Genomic DNA, 17,455 nt, shown 5'->3' with positions numbered 1-17,455 from the left:
AACTATTTATCTTTCAATTCGCCTAGTTATAATTAACATAAGTTGAATTCTCGATGAACTACAGGCGATATTTCTTTACAATGTGTAGCGCTAGATTTAGTGATTTTTTTTGAAATTTTTGCGTTCCATACCACCCACGAAGGAAAATCGATTTGCGCGTCTCGGGTATCTGCGTCCGCACTGATGTGCGTCGCCACTGTACTGCATGTACTGTGTCGAACTCCCGCGCCGTATTCTGTCATAATGTCGAACAGTTGTATGGCCACTCTGTCAAAACACAATTTCAAAATCGCGTACCAGTTTTATTCTGGCTAAAAGAACCAAACCCCATACATCGCTGTGATTCCTAGACTCTGGCTTGAAGTCCTGAGAAATATAAATCGTGTACCTACATAGATCGTTCAGAATACCCCATTTGTATCGGAGATGGCAGCGATACAAATTCTACCGTATGGGGAACAGTTGTGTGGCCACTCTGTCAACACATTTTCAAAACGCGTACCATTTTAGTCTGCGTTTGACAACTACAAAACAGGTATCGTTTTAAAGCTCTGACATTGCTCTTCTTTCTGGCAAGATGTTATACGCGTACCTACACAAATAACCTTTATAACAGTATTTCTAATAGAGATGACGAACATCCACAAAATGATTCTCGGTACTTGAGCGAAATCGATAAACTGGGGGTAGAAATGAATCGTCAATATTTCGAATATTTGTTCACTAATCGGACTCCTTGTTGGACATGACCTTCTGCAGAACACGTGGATTATGTTGACTGTCGAACTTCGTCGAAATTCACAAGACAGGGGCTTAATAAGCGGCCCAAAACTGCCGATCACACTTGGTGGGTAATTTGTGACCCAGCGTGACCTGTACTTTATTAATGATGTAATCTGGTCGATGATTGGCTGAATGCCGGAATATATTATCATAATGAGTCTCCAATTTTGGAGCTGACCCGGACTGCAAATTGCGCTGTCCTAAATCATCATGGCTGACGAACCATCAGATGCTTTACAGCGGGAGCTTTCCTGTCCCATATGTTTGGAACTTTACCGTATTCCGTTGCTGTTACCTTGTGGCCACTCCTTCTGCAAAGGGTGTCTCCAAGCCGTGCGCGAGGAGCTAGTTAGAGGTGATGCTACAGTAACTGCAGATGATTCCGCAGATGAGTTTGCTCATGCAGAAGAAAGCACGCTGGGCGCAGGCTTTCCCGAGCCACATGGTTCAAACATGGAGGTACCGGAAGAGCTTAACTGCCCATCATGTCGACGTGAAGTGGAGTTAGGTTTCCGTGGCCTGGACAGCCTCGTAAGAAACTTTCTGCTAGAAAGCATCATCGACAAGTACAAGTCTGAATTTGCTAATGGGGGTGAAAAGAGAAAGCTCAAAGAAGAAATTGTGGAGTGCAGTGCGTGTGAGGGGAGGCCCCGCAGAGCGAGGAAATCGTGCACGGTGTGTAAGTTGTCATACTGCGAAGAATGCTTGCCAGTGGTCCATCCGCAAAGGGGAGGATTCATCCACCATCGTTTGGTCTCGGCGACAAACAGCCCCAACCAAGATGCCATCACCTGCCCAGATCACGAGGGCGAAACCATGAAGATGTACTGCGTGTCATGCCGTAAACCAATCTGTTACCTTTGTGATAGATTTGGAGGACACCTACGTCACAAAGTTTCGGAGATCAAGACTGTTTTCTCACAGGAAAAGGTGCACACTGGGTGACCACACTCCGATCAGCCTTTGCCCGAACAGACTTTGATTTCTTTGCTGTTGTACTGAATGTTTGAGTGTATAGTAGGACACTGGAGAGAGAGAGAGAGAGAGAGAGAGAGAGAGAGAGAGAGAGAGAGAGAGAGAGTTACCAAGATCAACACAAACCTAACGTATAGTACCGCACTCGTGCGTCGATTACAACTTTCTCGTGGGTATATCATGTTATAAGATTGCAGTTGTTCTACGTTTAGATATTGAGTTAAATCTTGAACGTGCCGCTGTCGTTCAAGGTCTTACATATATGTAGAAATAATTGTGAATGAACCGGTCCCACCATTCAAAATGGTATCAAACACTAAAATCCTGTGATTTATCGACATTAGGCCATATTTGCAAAGGAAGCTAGAGGATTAGCTGAAAAGAACAAGGCCCTAGAAGATGTCATTACTGCGTTAGGAGTGGAAGAACTTTGTCGGAAGATACAGGTATAGTGTAAATGCAATGTCAAGTTTTCACCCATCGTAGAAATCGCCTTCGAGTAAATATAGTAAATATAATGAATGTAATGCAGTTGCTCGAAGAACTTGCAAAGACGACTAGAGAGTCGTCTTCATATATATATATATATATATATATATATATATATATATATATATATATATATATATATATATATATATATATATATATATATATGACATATATACGCTGACGATAGTGCTATCTTTTACAGCTCCCGCCAGAAATTTGGATAGCTATACGTGTATTACACCATGTTCCGACTCCGGGGGTGTGTTTAACCTTGTACTTCACACAATCTTGTTTTCAAAACTAAAAATCTATGGGCGTTCTGATCATACCCTGTCATTTTTTAAATCATACTTACTCACACGTAAACAATTTGTGCAGTTTAAACGTACAAACTCAGATGTTATTGATGTCAGTGTCGGTGTGCCGCAAGGTTCCATACCGGGGCCATTGCTCTTTATTATTATGTTAACGATTTGCCACTTCACTTTGAAAATTCATCCTGTACTTCCGGATCCTTTGCAGACGACACAACGCTTCATGTTTCAAACAAGTCCTTAAACACCATATCTACTTACCTGAATGCTGATCTAAAAATAGTTGACAATTCAATTGGTGTCTTACTAACAAAATTTGTATAAATCCCAGTAAGACAAAATCAATGGTCATCACAACTAAGAAAAGACGGCACATTGACAGTGAAAACTTCAACCTCACTTTGGCTGGTAAAACTATTGACCGCGTCTCATCAGAGAGGTTACTAGGGGTCACTATTTCTAATAACCTAGACTGGTATGAACACATTTCAACCATCGAAAGCAAAATAAATTCCAAATTGTTTCTTTTGGAACGCATCAAAAAATTTCTTCCTCTCCACTCACGCAAGCTATTCTATTACTGTTTCATCTCACCACACATCAATTACTGTTCTAATGTTTGGAGCTTTACTTCCAATAGCAATGTATATGCATTGGAACGTCTACAGAGACGTGCAATGAGACTTATTCTTGACACTGTTCCGCCTCTTTCCACTTACCAAATGTATACTCAGCTTCATTGGCTGCCGATTAACTTGAAACTGCTCCACTATATAAAAATTCTGTTCTGAATCCTTCATCAAAGATTTTCTGTCCTGAAGTGGTATTGGTTTTCCTATTAATTAATTAGGCAGGCATTTGCCTATTTTCTTCATTTTCCAAATGTACACATTACACTAAATCAGCTACGCCAACTTGGTAATTTTTTTCCGACTTGCTGATTTTTTCCATTAAGCCTATGGCAAAATTTAATGGCCTCAGTTATAGTGGTGATAAAAGATATACTCTGTTAAACTATTGTGTGCCATCGTTATGTTTTACTGTCTTTTCTCCAACATCACAGCAAAAAGGCGTTGAAATGAAAGAACAAGTAACAAGAGAATTTGCGAAGTTGTACGCTATTCTGAAGGAGACTGAACAAAGACTGAAACGTGAAGTGGCGTTCAACGTTGGTATGAAGACTGGGCTTTTGAGAGCACAATACAAAAAGTGTCGAGACATCCTGGATAACAATGTCGGTACGGTGGAGATCATTGAACAGGCCCTGCAAGTTGAAGAGCAGCTAACATTCCTTTTTGTGAGTACCCATTCTGAGGTTTATCCAAGTTTACCAAGATCAACGCGGCCTAGCTATGGAAACGCAGCTATCTGTGGCGCGCATGGCGGGGTAGCGTGCGTCTATGCAGGTCAGCAAAAGGTCAACCCTGCCACGGGGTTGACCTATTGATGACCCGCATAGATGCACGCTACCCCGCCGCAGATAGCTGTGTTTCCACAGCTACGCGGTCAAACATTGACGTCGATGTTCAATGAAAATTTGAACGTGGAGTTGTCGTCCGAGATTTTACATATATAAATTTTGAATTTACCTGACTATTCAGAACATAACCGAACACAACCATCCTGTAATTTCATATATTTCTTGTCTTTTTCAAACGAGAGATCTCGAGAATGATGCAATAGCTTGCCATACCTTTTGCGGCACCAATATTATACAGGGGCTATAACAGACGTACTCTTACTCAACATTTTGTATACTGATATCTCCCCTCTATTTTCTTACATGGTCTCACGAAGGGCGTAGCTTCACTGAAAGAAAGGTAAGTGTACACTTCACACTGCAGTGTATTTCAGAACGCACATTAGTCATGCCTGCAAAGTTCATTTGATAGTTAATAGTATTTTTGTTGCAACGTCTGCCCGCTGTGAACTGTGAGTGTGCTATATGTTGATACATGGTCGAGAATCCGGGTGGCGATTGACAAATTCAACATAGGGAGTTTTTTTCGGTAATGTCTACTGATATTACACGCTACCATACGGCTAGTTTTCAATCGGATTCGAACCCACAACATACAGCATCAGTCGCCTAGCGGAGAGGCCACAGAGAGAACCGCTCGGCTAAATCTCCACTCCCAAAAAGAGTGGTTCAATAGCCGGCTAAGTTGTTACATTTTTCTGACTGAGACCGCTCCACACGTTGTAGAGTTCGTGAAGCACTCACGCACGCATGCTCACTATCACACATCGCACATAAAAACTTTTATCGAAGCGAAGCAACGAATACATCGCTTTAACCGGGCGAACGATAACCTCGGGGACAATTCTGTCCACCAGCAGAGCTACCAACCCAGAGTAGAAAATACGGCTAGTTTTCAATCGGATTCGAACCCACTAATATACGGCATCAGCCGCCTAGCGGAGAGGCCACAGAGAGAACTGCTCGGCTAAATCTCCACTCCCAAAAAAGAGTGGTTCAATAGCCGGCTAAGTTGTTACATTTTTCTGACTGAGACCGCTCCACACGTTGTAGAGTTCGTGAAGCACTCACGCACGCATGCTCACTATCACACATCGCACATACAAACTTTTATCGACGCGAAGCAACAAATGGTGGAATTAACGATTTCAGATTAACGTTTCAGTATGACGACTAACAGTGGTTGGCTCATGTCTCCGCTAACTGATATAAATATGAAAGTGGTAATGTCTTTTGTAATATTGTCATATCTTTGGAGGAAAGAAGCTTGGTCTGACGATGAGTGTGATGTCTAACTGGAACTTATTTATTGAGTACGGTCCAAGTTAGTTTTTCCTCTGTGTTAGTGTGTCCATTTATACAGTATCTTGGCATTTATACAGTATCTAGGCTATGTCGGATGCCGACGCCATAAAGAATATAAAAAGATAATACTTTGATTTACCGACATTAGAAAAGATTACAAAAGTAGAAATTATCACTTGCCCGTGCGTGGCTTGCTATAATTCTTTTGTTTCAAACCCACGCCATCAAAATATTAAAATGATAACAACAGCTCAATTTTACAATTGGTTGAAACACAATAGAACATGGGGGTAGTACGCAGAATACCTCCATGAGAAAAATTAGTTACTGGGTAATTCTTTTAAATGTGTAAATGAGCGAGATCATGTTGTCGATACTGTGCTGGTATTTCGTGGCGCCAGCATTGTTAGAGTCCAAACAAAGAAACGTTGCAGCTTGATCACTCGCGTCCAAGAACGCTAATGTATTGTGAGCGTGGAATATTAATATTCTGTGCGCCAATTTGGAAGATTATGACAATATCTTCGTAGACATGTTTAATATTTCCCTACCAGCATTCAATATTGTATCTTTAAAGTATGGATCTCGAGGAATCTGAACACATAATTGTTTCTATGGAGCAGTTTGCAGTTCGATGGCCAGGTGGATTTTAACACCCAAAGAGCCAAAGTTAATTACTGGCACTCTAATCACATCACCCAGGGGGCAGTTGCTCCCTAAGTTAGATGAGGTTTGCTGTTTTTTGTGGACTCCCTAGAGTAGAATCATTTGAACATACCTTGAGGGATGCGTCAAAATTGGGAACAGTCATAAAACATCCGACTCTGAGGATCTCATTCTGGGACTATTCTTCCTTAGTCAACTTCTTGTGATCCGCGCATAGTTTTAGAGTAAAATATCTGCTTTTGGCATCAAAAGTTATATGTATAAATTGTTACGAGGAGACAGTGCTAATCTAAATAAAGAGGCTACACCCGTTTGCCATCTTCGGTGGTTGTAATATTGTGAAAATGACACCGGTCACATGTTCCCTCTCACTTTGGGTAATCCATTGCTCCTTTCCCATCTCTGCATGGCAAACTAGTGGTAATGACCCACGCCTCATCCTCAAGCCCTTCAATCATGATTCCTTTAATGCTATATTACTGGCAGGGACTTCGTCTTCATACAATGACACATCTCATACATGGCCCATTTACTCATACCCAATTTATTTTTATGATGTCTCTAATCAACATTTGTTGCATATACAGCCTCACTGCAGTTGTCCCTAAGGAGATTCCTATTGTTAGGGCCTACATAGAAAATAAAAGATTAAATAGTGTTTTAGTGTTTTTCCCATTTGATGACTTATACAAGTATTGCTGATACGATACTTTCAGTGACAGGACAATCGATTTCATCAACTGATGGGAATATTGTTACGTGTTTCAAAGACAATCTAAAAATTTCTCGAATTTTCTCTTTTGGCCTGCGCCTGAAAATATCCTGGTTTGGTTATTTCAGATTGACCAAGGGTAATGCGGCCTTTAACGAGTGCCCGAAAACACCTGTCAAGACCGAGGTCTCTGACCCCCTTACTTTGAATACACAAGAGATAAGGAATAGCCTACGAACACTTAATCTTGGATATTTAACTGGTAAGAGATTAGGGATATGGTAATCTTACCAAGACGGTATGAGGGCGCTCATAGTTATTGTAAGCTCAGCTGGAAAATTGTTCGCACTGCCTTCAAATTCCATATACTCGCACGGTTACCGCAATGCATAATCCTTTCTATGTTGAACTATAACAAGGATTGCAATGTAGTTCCGTTCTTAAGGGCATAGAAATAGAATGTATGACCATAGTTACATTGACACTTGCCGTTGTCAAGTAGCAAATGACGAACACCATTGGAACTAATTTGGAATAATTGGATTTTCATATTTTTCAAATTTCTCAAAAGTGTTAGGTGCCGTATAGCTGAATGTTCCGATATTACTAATTACTCATAAAAACGAGTGTGTAATGTATAAAAAGCAGATAAGATTACATTTGTAGATTAAGTCGGTATTACTTCACCATTTAATTATCCAAAATTAGTTCAAATCGTGTTGACGTTTAAATATTTTTTTCAGATTTCGTGTTCCAGTGGGACGCAGCCATAGCGCATCCCCAACTTGAGGTCAACCAACGTACACTCAGATCAATCTCACTTAGAAGTACCACTTTTCAACCCTTAGGCCAGCCAACGAACCGCGTCCGTGTGTCCAACCAGTTTACTGGACCAAGCTTTGCAGTTAAGGGAAATAGATGTTTGAGCATGTCGTCCGGGATACATCAATGGAGGATAGATGTGATAGAGGGGCAGAAAGTCGTGGGTGATGGCGAGACGTCTGTTTCGGTGGGAATGGCCATGGGTACTCATCCATCACAGAAATTAGAATGTCAGACACAGTATCAAATTTGTTTGATGACGATAGCAAAACAAAACAACAAATATAAGTACCAGTTCATCACAAATGGCGCTGTTAAAGCCACTATTGAAAATGATCTGCCTATCCAGTGCATTGCAGTTTTGATTGACATAGGTCAACGCATCATTTCATTCGTCAGCGTAGATGAAAATTCCCCACAAACCCTCTATGATTTCAAGAATAGCAATCTGTACGGTACATCGTGGTACCCGGTGTTAGCTATTTACGACATAAATTACATGGTCAATTTAAGATAGATACCATTTTTGGTGAAACAATACTTAGTTCGAGGTCTAACAACGTGTGTAGTGTGGATAAAGCCAATTCTACTAACTAAGAATACAATCGGGGATCACTGTGCAAAATTTAGTACTTCAGAAATACATTACCTAAAATAACATATATTTGAAATTCAAAGTAACCGTCATTCCTATCTTAACTATATGAATAGAGATTAAATTTCCGAATTTCAGAAAAAATAAGAAAATTATTAACTTTACGAACTTAAAAAGTCCCCACACGCGGTATAGAATTTGAGAGAGTGATTGTCTGTTTCCGAGGCGTATTCTACGGGCTGAAGCAATGTGAGGGACACAGCAATCTAATATTATATATCTAAATATCTCAAAATTCAAGACGGAATTATCTTTTCTCCATTATATTACTTATGTACTATACTATTATCATTGAATATAATTATATAGACAATTACATTTTCATTCTTGCGAAGTCATTCATGCTAAAAATGTCAAAATCAGAATTGCTGGTCAGGTGGCATCAAATTTCTTTAACTTTTGAATTTCTGTACTTTTCAATTTGTTAGGCTAGTTACATGTCTGTTCAACATGATTTCTTTGGATAAACATGTCAAATAAAAGTAGTTGTTAAATCTCAGGTATGAAAATTCATCTGCGGTGGGATATTGTACCAGTTAAGTGTAAACTTTGGTTCACAACACTAAGTGGAAAATTTTACCTCCAGAAATTTTCGAACAACCACTGTGAAGAGAAGAGCTGAGGCTTTTCAACGGAAAGCAGTCATTTTTTCACGACGAAATGAACAGTAACAGTAAAACATAGTCTTTTGTTAGACTATGAAATTCGAAATATTACCTGTAACTGTATAAGTGGGGCATTGATTGTGTCATGCAATATATCGCTGAATGCGCTAGAAATGTCTCTCTGTAATACCGATACGTTACCAATGTTAAGCAACTATAACATAAAACCTACAGACTCTTCATTATCTTTTCGGGTCCCCTCCTGATTAACATGAATAAAGTTTAAATGATGAGTAAATAAACTTTCACTTTGTTTCACTTTTGCTCTCTCAGGACTTTTTTGTTCTGTTTCCAGAACGTACAACTTTTACTTTCTTTTCTATTTACAGTTATACTACTTTGCAATACGAGACCTACTTTCTCCTTTGAGCGTTGGCCTACGTACGGGCATTCCTGGTACTGTTACCTTCAAAAGGACATTTCTCTCGCCTCTTAAACCTTCAATTTCTTGTTCTGATCTAATCGAGGTCCAAATTGTTCAAATTGTGTACGTGTATAATCTGCAATGTTATCGTTACCAAACTGAATATTTCAATGCGTTGCGGTAGCAAGGTGTATATTTCGAATTTCGACATATTTAAGGAGAGGAGAGAGAAATGTACTATGTTGTCTGACTTTATGTATGTATAAACAATATAATATCGAATGTTACAGCTTTTGACCCTTGAAGCTTTCATCAAGTTTCGTCAAAGAGTTCACACATGCGTTCAGTGTATCTGTGTCGGTTGACCTGGTTTTCCCAGTCGTTGTCGCGTCTGCGAATCATGTGCGGAATTCGCGGAAGAGCGGTTTAATCTTCAATGCGAAAGGCTGTCTACTGAATACCGAATCAATACAGTCTACCCAAGCTGTTCCCACCTGCCCCTCACATTTAATGCTTGAATAATTAAGTAAGTGGTAGCTCTCATTCAATTCACGAACACTTTCTCTTTTGACCCTTAACGGCTTTGTAAGTCTCCTCCTTGGACAACTTTCACTTTGATAAATACAGATATCGTATATTACGTGAGCGTATAGCCCAATCCCGGTTACCCTTGGGTGTGCAGCTGTACAGTTCGGTTTCCAGGTATTAAGACCAGGGACAAAACATATCTTCTCAGCGTTCATTGACAACCTGTACAATTCATCGAAGAGAAAACCTAGCCCTGTCGCACATGTACACAACCATCCCATTCCAGACACCAGCCACTTGTAGCTTTTTAAGAAGTAACTTTTCATGTGTGTATTACCTCTCGTTCCATCATTTAACATTTTGCACATCTTCGTACCTGGAAACACTTCAAGCGATATTTACTTCTAAGTAAGGTAGGCAAGCTATATCCAGTAAAGTATGCAAACCGTATGGTGTCGTGTGCACAAATTATATGAACCCGTTTGTACAGTAATATTTATTTAGCGACAAAGCTCTATCCATCAGTCAGCAGACCGCGTGCGTTGGCAAGTGCAGACACATTATGGCGGCAAAAGTTGAAGATCCTTTGCAACGGGAGCTTTCTTGCCTCGTATGTTTGGAACTGTACAGTGTTCCGTTGCTGTTACCATGTGGTCATTCGTTTTGCAAGGGATGTCTTGAAGACATGCGGGAGAAGCTGAAAGAGGGTAAGGCTGATGAAGTTTTCGCCGAGAAGTTGGCAGGTAACGCCCCTGCAAAACCTGTTGAGTATGATCCGAACAAGCTCAACTGCCCAACATGTCGTCAAGAGGTGAAGCTAGATCGACGCGGACTTGACAGTCTTGTCAGGAACTTTCTCTTGGATAGCATCATCGAACAGTACAAATCTGCTTGTGTCCGTGAAGGCAAGAAGGTCAAGCACAGGGAAGAAGTGGTATGGTGCGGCGCCTGTGAGAAGGAGCCCCGCAAAGCCAATAAGTCTTGCACTGTGTGTAAGCTGTCTTATTGTGAAAAATGTCTGCCAGTTTTCCACCCAAACCGCGGTGGATTTGCCACTCATCGAATGATTCCGGCAACCAACAGTCCCACCCCGGGTGTCATTTCGTGTCCAGATCACGAGGGCGAGACGATGAAGATGTACTGCGTGTCATGCCGTAAACCAATCTGTTATCTGTGTGACAGATTCGGAGGACATCAAAGTCACCAGGTTTCGGAAATCAAGACCGTCTTCTCGGGAGAAAAGGTATGCTAAATCTCTTTACAGGCTAGACAGTCAGCGTTTGATATTGCCAAGGGTCAGTCTTTGGGAGCTGTCATTGTCAGATGTAAACGCTATCTGTTCGGGCCATTTCCAAAATTGGCGACACTATATTATTTCCAAGATTAGCCAATCGCTGATGGGATAGGATTGCAGTCACTGCAGCCAGTTCGCCAGCATTGAATGAATCACTGTTGGCTACTTTCGGCTCTCGTTTAGGCCGTAAAATCTAAAAATTCGCACTTCTTTCATGATGCATGATTCTATGTTCTCCAAGAATACTTTGACAAACAATAAAACCATCAAGCAAAGTAGCAACCAAGATATTTACGATTCATTTCGATTTCCCCTTTCCTGATTTCCTTCATCTCTCTCGCGTAGAATTTTTGTATAGCTGCCATCAAGTGCCATCTCCGATACAAATGGGGCTCTGCCACAGGTGCTCGTTAGCTGGGTAGTCTGCTAGATCGATCGATCTTCTGCTCGATTATATATCCCGTAGTCGATATGCCCGCTACTGCAACCTAATTTAGGTTACAGCGGCGGGTAGATCAAGTACGGGATCGATCGGATGGATCGAGCAGAAAATCGATCAGTTTAGCAGACTACCCAACTAACGATTGCCGCTGGGTTTGCTGAACGATCTGTGTAGGTACGCCATTTATATTTAGCAGGGCTTCAGGCCAGAGTCCAGGTATCACAGCAATAAATGGGGTTTGGTTGTCTGAGGCAGACTAAAAACGGTACGCGATTTTGAAATTATTTGTTGACAGAGTGGCCACACAACTGCTCGAGATTATGACAAAACACGGTGCGATTGTTATTTCACAAAGCCACTGATTGACAAATGATAGGAAAAAATATTCTGGTATTGAAAATGGCCCGGACAGCGGGCCTGTGAGGAGACCCATTCCGCAACGCGGCGTGAGTACTAATATATCGCGTAATTGATGAATGGGTGTAAATCCTGAAAAGATAATCGCATAGGACAGAATTGGCGCGCAAATTCCAGCTTTTGTTGCATTTTCGTCTTTAAAAGAAAAGAGACTGTTGGTTTCTAATAGGTGTTTCGTGAGGAAGATCATTGCAGCAGATTGGTTTGGTGGCCTAGAGCTGCAGCCGATTAAAATACGTTAAATTATAGATATGTTTTGTTTTTGAGTTAAGAAATTAATTTAAAAGTGAATTTTTACAAAATGATTCGTGTTTAACAACGAATAATCTCAAACGAAAACAAGGGAAATGGTTGTAAACAAGACGAAATTAATTTTAAAAATGATAAAAAGAGGAACATTTCATTTGAAACATAAATTTACCAGATATTTGAAACAAAACGGAAAAAATGAACCAAAAGTAAAATGAAAATAAAGTTAATTTCAAATTAGTTTCCTTGAAAAGCGTGTAGTATTTAATCAGGCGGACTTGAAGACATCCCTGCGACACTAGGGCAGAGTTCAAGCAAAGACTCTACAGCAAGACATGTCTGATTGAAATTAAAGTTAACATTATATTATTTACGAACGATACTTCAAAGTGGATAATCATTTCATTGAAACTTCCATGTACGATCTACGTTCGCGGCGGCAATAAAGCTGTCGCTGTCTTCAAGACTCAAAAATGCTGACACAAAGGATTACATAAAGAGATTGGGTCGATTTGTTCCGCTCAGTTTCTTCGCGTCACGAGCATTTAACAGGACCAGATATTGTAAATATCAGTATTTCTACAACCCTGTAGGACTTTTTGGAAAAGGAAGCTAAAGGCCTCTCCGACAAGAACAAGATACTGATCGACTTCATCAAGAAACTTGAAGACATATCAGAGAACATCAAAGTAAGCGAAGAAACAAGTTTATTCTACCGTGGACTATGTGTCCTATGAGCCGTTGGTTATCGCTTGATCTCAAACACTACTGACAGCACTAGATCTTGCTTTCTTAACTCTTCGTGCTTGTTTGTTTGTTTGTTTGTTGTTTGTTCATTTTTCGTTCAGCCACAGGGTGAATAGAGGGACTGTGGTACAGCTAACTTTCTTTAACTTACTGTTTTTCCATCGCTGTAGAAATCGGGAAAAGAGATGGACAAAACAATAACCGATGAATTTAAGAACCTGCACACTGTTGTCGACGAAGCTGAGAACAGACTCCGCTTTGAAACGGCCTTGAATGTCCACACAAAGACAAAACTCTTGGCTGAACAGATCCAAAAATGCCAAGATATTCTAGACACTAACATTGGCACTGTAGAAATTATCGGACAGGCTCTGCAAGTTGAGGATCACGAACCATTTCTTCTGGTGAGTGACAATTAAAATGAGAAAAACAAACCACTTGAGTCAGCTGCTGGAAAATTAATCTGATTAATGCACGTGTTTGATCCATTTTTATGGGAAAAGTGGAACGTTTTTAAGTTATTGTCATATTTCCTGTTTAAAAATATTTGAAGCATGTAGGAGTAATATGTTATTTCAGCCATAGCAAATAGATTTGCAATAATTGACAACTTACGCATTATAATGTTGCTCTTCCTCCCCTTATGTGTCATGGTCACGTGAAGAGTGCAGCAACATTGAGAGGAAGGTAAGCGTACCGGTTTGAAGGGAACAAATGTACATATGTGAATTTGCACATTTACAGATGTCCCCTTATTTATGAATCCATATACTAACAAATGTACCCTTTATGAATACATGTAGTAGCTATCTATCTGTCTGTCGATCTGGCATCCAGCAACCTATCCCATCTTGTTTTCTTTCCTTCTTTCTGGAGCCGCTTCAAGACATGTCTCTCTGGTCTGTTTCCCTCAGTGTTAGGCATTCAAAAGATACACAAGCCAAGGCTATGACCCTTCATAATACAAAAATATAAAATGCAACTTCTATACTGTGCATTCATGACATTACCTTCCGCTCTGAACTTCTTCGGAGATAACCCCATGATTTATACTCTTGATACTTGCATATGAAAAGGTGCGCCAAGAATAGAAAGTGACCGTGTAACAAATAAACCTGCGGTATTCCAACTGTTGAGGGATTTTACTCGTTTGGACAGGAGACTTCAAGCACATTCAGGATGAGACTCCTGATCAAGAATGGATGCGCTTGTGGTTAAGTACACAGGGGACGTCAGAGGGGCCATCCGCCGCGTACCCCCTTGTACCTGACCAAAATCAAACGACTATGGAATAATATATTTGTTTAAATATGTCGAGTTTAGATTTCTTGAATACATAGGGATCCATCGTCTTCCCTGAACTTCAGAGGTGCGAATCCTCGACGTAGTGGCCACATTTCACATAGGGGCATAAGGCATTGTCAGTCATAGCAAAAGTGTAAACAAAAACTAAATTTATGATTATAAATACTGTTGATAAAAGATAAATATTTCTGTCATTATTGTATACTTACAAACTGCATTCGAATCTTGAATGATGATCAGTTTACATGCCAAATTTGCGCAGTTGTAGTACAGACCCTGTTATTAATAAATTTATGATTATGAATATTCTTGATAAAAAATAAATATTTCTGTCATTATTGTATACTTACAAAAAGTACCCTACAGCATTCGAATCCTAAATGACGATCAGTATTTATGCCAAATTTACGCAGTTGTAACACAGACCCTCAGAAATATTCTCAATATAGTTACTGCAGCAGCATTGCTCAGTAACTTTATGTGCGACCCCACTACTGCCTCGGCAGACTCTCTGAACAGTAAATAATAGATTTCTTCCTTGCTGCTTGTCTATTTCCAAACTTTCTACTGTACTGCCGCAAGTCGATAGGTCAGGCATCGAAGTGGCCTGGTTTTAGATCCTCGGCCATTCGACAGAAGGGCCAATTAACCGCTGAATTGACCATACGATTCAGCAGTTATTTGCCGTTCTGTCAATGATGTCAACGTACCTAATGAATGCTGACGATCGATCCACGTGGCCACCGTGCCAGTTGAGGATAAGATTGAAAATGGCCTGAATTCTCAACGACGCACCATTTTTCGATGGCCCAGGCTTTTCATGTTGCATGGTCGACTGGTCGAGGGTCTAAAACCAAGCCAGTTCGATGTCTGACCTATCGACTTGCCCCAGTGCAGTAGACATTTGGGAAATCGACAAGCAGCAAGGAAAAAATCGAAAGTTATTTGAAGGCCTGTGCACTACTTGGACTGTCAGAGCTAGAGTCGCCCCTTTCTGTTATTTACCGTTCAGAGAGTGTGCCGTGGCAGTAGTGTGATCGCGCATCAAGTTAGTGAGCGTACAGTTATTATGGCCGGGGTAGGCCGGCAAAATCCGGGGGTCACCTTAAATTTGAAAACTGCACAGAGGGGGAGTCACTTAATTTGCATAAGTATTCGTCAAAAAAGCAGTTTCAGTGTTCAAAAATATTCTTGGAAATAGATATGATTCACCGCATGATTTCATTCTCTGAAGTCATTTAATTGTAAATCTGAACAAAAGTATAATTATCTGTCACATGAACATCTTGCCTTCGCAACTCTGAGGCTTGTCTTCTTGTAAATCCAGCTTGCTGAGGGCAGTGAACAATTCATATTACTTAAGCTTACATAGTATAGATATTGCAAGCTTTGTCAGGAATAATATTGAAAAGTTATACCTGTAGACTACTAAAGATACTGTCTCACATCGAGTATGGATTCTATAATCAAGCCAATATAACAAGTTGTCACAAACATCTAAATTTCGAATTCGCCGAAAGCAATGATGTCAACTATTATTATACAGAAACCCCAAAGTACGACGGCAATGACCGTGAGAGCCTTATTGTCAACCCAAACACCATTGGTCTGTCTCTTATACGATCATGTCCCTTTAATGTATTTCAGGTTGACAGCCGGCACAACTGCTTATAATAACTGTCCTCAGAATCCGGTCAAGGTGGAAACCTCAGATCCTTTGAATCTCGACTTGGGAGGGCTGCGGAACACTTTGAAAGCACTGAATCTTGGATATTTACCAGGTGAGTAAAGAAAAACTCTAAACCTCAACAAGATTACATACTTTAATCGTTTCACAACCTGAGTACAGTCCAACAATCTTTGCAGTGGGCTGGTGTTGGCAGTGTTGACGAGGGAGTTGCGTGAAATTATAAAACGGTGGTTTATTATGTTATTATAGCATTTCCCCACAGTGTACCCTTCATGAAGAATCGTTTTGGTCAAAGACCACAGAGCATCCCATTTGCATGGCAGTGTTTTATTATGGATGTTGTCGATGCTATTTTTTTCCATTTTCTTTCCTTCGTAATAACAGTGCTTGCCTTCAGTTGGGACTCTGGGTCCGCCCATTCGCAGTTGCAGATCGACCAACAGACGTTAACATCAGTCGAGTTGAGAAGCGCTAAAGTAACGGAAGTGAACAACAGTGGTACGTCTGGAAAATTCTGTGGACCAAGTTTTACTGTGTTTGGGAACGCTAGTGCCAAAGGGACATCTGGGATTCGAATGTGGAGGGTCGATATACACCAAAAGAAAAACGTTGCAGATACCGGCAACGTTTTGCTCACCATCGGAATGGCAGTGCACGCCTATCGCCACCAAAGAATTGAAGATCAAACATATCAAACGCGCCTGTTGACACTTCAGAAGCGAGGGAAGAAATATCTGTACGGCTTTGTTTCATCTGGGTCTGTAGTAAATGCCTTCGAGGCAGAAAAGTCCTTCTCGCCGATTGCAGTAGTGATCGACTACAATAAACGCACCCTTTCCTTCTATTGGGTCAATGCCCATCAGTTCTCCACTTTGCACGAGTTCAGTGACTGTGCTTTTAGCAACCAGAACTGGTACCCCCTGATAGCCATATATACTGAAAATTTGAAGGTTTCACTGAAGTAGCGAGCAGCTATATCAAATTATCAGTTGTTAACCACGTACAATGCCATAGAGTAGAGAATTGGTATTACTAGGTATTGGATTTATAGAAAGTATGTTTTGCCGTGAGAACAAGTTTTGATTCACATATAGTAAGTTACTTTTCTCACTTTTGAGGTTGTTATGGAAAATTGCTTTTTCACTTTCTTTGGATGTATATCTCCATGCACAATTGAATCTTTCTGCTTTCATATGTAACTGGTATTGTGCACATGTATCTGTAACCTATGGACTTTCGTCCTGTAAGTTTCGGTGTTAGAGGACATGGAGTCCAATAACATTGACATCATTGAGTATACCGTATAACTTTTGGTATAAATTCGACGCCATTTGACATAACATCTTTAGGTCACTGAACACAGGGAAATCGCGACAAATTTCGGATTTTTTTTTCAAAATAAACCTATACATCTAACGATAGTACATCACTCGGTGAAAAATGGTCAGTCTAAAACATATGAATTTATGTTGTGAAATTGTGCCGCTCAACTACAGTGTCTAGCACGTGCACTGCGCTGCGGTGATTGAATGTTAGTTCTGCAGTACGCT

General features: G+C 40.5%; 2 protein-coding genes across 2 annotated transcripts; both read left to right on the top strand.

The window, feature by feature from the left end:
• Positions 1 to 954: 954 nt before the first annotated feature.
• LOC139149862 (E3 ubiquitin-protein ligase TRIM63-like) lies at positions 955 to 9,111 on the top strand. Its single transcript, XM_070721860.1, has 6 exons — positions 955 to 1,713; positions 2,103 to 2,204; positions 3,628 to 3,861; positions 4,362 to 4,384; positions 6,856 to 6,989; positions 7,471 to 9,111. Exons 1-6 carry the CDS (start codon positions 994 to 996, stop codon positions 8,064 to 8,066), a joined length of 1,809 nt encoding a protein of 602 aa, XP_070577961.1. The 5' UTR covers positions 955 to 993; the 3' UTR covers positions 8,067 to 9,111.
• Positions 9,112 to 9,556: 445 nt separating this feature from the next.
• LOC139149861 (E3 ubiquitin-protein ligase TRIM63-like) lies at positions 9,557 to 16,959 on the top strand. The gene is made up of 6 exons (XM_070721859.1): positions 9,557 to 11,004; positions 12,757 to 12,852; positions 13,081 to 13,314; positions 13,575 to 13,597; positions 15,863 to 15,996; positions 16,290 to 16,959. The coding sequence occupies exons 1-6, from the start codon at positions 10,324 to 10,326 to the stop codon at positions 16,868 to 16,870; spliced, it is 1,749 nt and encodes a 582-aa protein (XP_070577960.1). The 5' UTR covers positions 9,557 to 10,323; the 3' UTR covers positions 16,871 to 16,959.
• Positions 16,960 to 17,455: the final 496 nt, after the last annotated feature.

This window comes from Ptychodera flava, chromosome 14 (assembly GCF_041260155.1).
Source record: "Ptychodera flava strain L36383 chromosome 14, AS_Pfla_20210202, whole genome shotgun sequence".
Lineage (NCBI taxonomy): Eukaryota > Metazoa > Hemichordata > Enteropneusta > Ptychoderidae > Ptychodera > Ptychodera flava.
Note: the sequence above shows the minus strand (reverse complement) of the source record. Positions and strands in the feature narration are given on the sequence as shown.

Bases quoted from the DNA above. Each gene is read 5' to 3' on its own strand.
- LOC139149862 (XM_070721860.1), top strand. From the start codon at position 994: ATGGCTGACGAACCATCAGATGCTTTACAGCGGGAGCTTTCCTGTCCC. The intron at 2,205-3,627 runs GTATAGTGTAAA...CCAACATCACAG, and splicing joins AACTTTGTCGGAAGATACAG to CAAAAAGGCGTTGAAATGAA. The intron at 6,990-7,470 runs GTAAGAGATTAG...TATTTTTTTCAG, and splicing joins TAATCTTGGATATTTAACTG to ATTTCGTGTTCCAGTGGGAC.
- LOC139149861 (XM_070721859.1), top strand. From the start codon at position 10,324: ATGGCGGCAAAAGTTGAAGATCCTTTGCAACGGGAGCTTTCTTGCCTC. The intron at 11,005-12,756 runs GTATGCTAAATC...ACAACCCTGTAG, and splicing joins CCGTCTTCTCGGGAGAAAAG to GACTTTTTGGAAAAGGAAGC. The intron at 13,598-15,862 runs GTAAGCGTACCG...AATGTATTTCAG, and splicing joins GCAGCAACATTGAGAGGAAG to GTTGACAGCCGGCACAACTG.